We start from the raw sequence: 527 nt of genomic DNA on the forward strand, positions 1-527 counted from the left end.
GGAACAAGTTCAGAAAGAACTGAACGAAGTAACGTAAGAGACAACAATAGATAAATATACTTATTGCATTTCTGTTCTTTACTATTGTTGTTTCAGGGGTAAACAAGAAACTTTACTCTGTCAGATGCAAGTTGAAACCAAAAAACTTCAAGAAAGTTTGGAAGATATTGATTTAAATGAAACGGTAAGATTTTACATTAACAGACGCATGTTTATTGATCTAATTAAAGGCTTCCTCGTGAAATTTTAGTATAAATACATAATATACACAAGATGTAGAATATAAAATGTGCAAGAAAATATGTATTGCAGTTTCAAATGATAAAAGTTTATCAAGGAAAACTAACTCTAATGAAAAAAGAGATGGCTTCCATTCATGAGAGAACATTCAAATTAAAAGTAAGTATAATTTATCTGTGGATTTCATGGACATCATACATTCTTTTACTTGTATAGAAACGAGCATTAAGGTTACAACAAATGAAACAGAAGGAGGCTTTGAATAAGGAACAGCAGCGGGAGCAGGA

General features: G+C 30.7%; 1 protein-coding gene across 1 annotated transcript; it reads left to right on the forward strand.

The window, feature by feature from the left end:
* Positions 1-4: 4 nt before the first annotated feature.
* LOC107193241 (biogenesis of lysosome-related organelles complex 1 subunit 6-like) lies at positions 5-521 on the forward strand (the record flags this gene model as incomplete). The annotated part of the gene is made up of 4 exons (XM_015582643.1): positions 5-33; positions 97-184; positions 313-399; positions 457-521. Coding segments are annotated over 4 exons (269 nt in total), but the record flags the coding sequence as incomplete, so codon positions are not given.
* Positions 522-527: the final 6 nt, after the last annotated feature.

This window comes from Dufourea novaeangliae, unplaced genomic scaffold (assembly GCF_001272555.1).
Source record: "Dufourea novaeangliae isolate 0120121106 unplaced genomic scaffold, ASM127255v1 C1045946, whole genome shotgun sequence".
In the NCBI taxonomy this organism is placed as follows: domain Eukaryota; kingdom Metazoa; phylum Arthropoda; class Insecta; order Hymenoptera; family Halictidae; genus Dufourea; species Dufourea novaeangliae.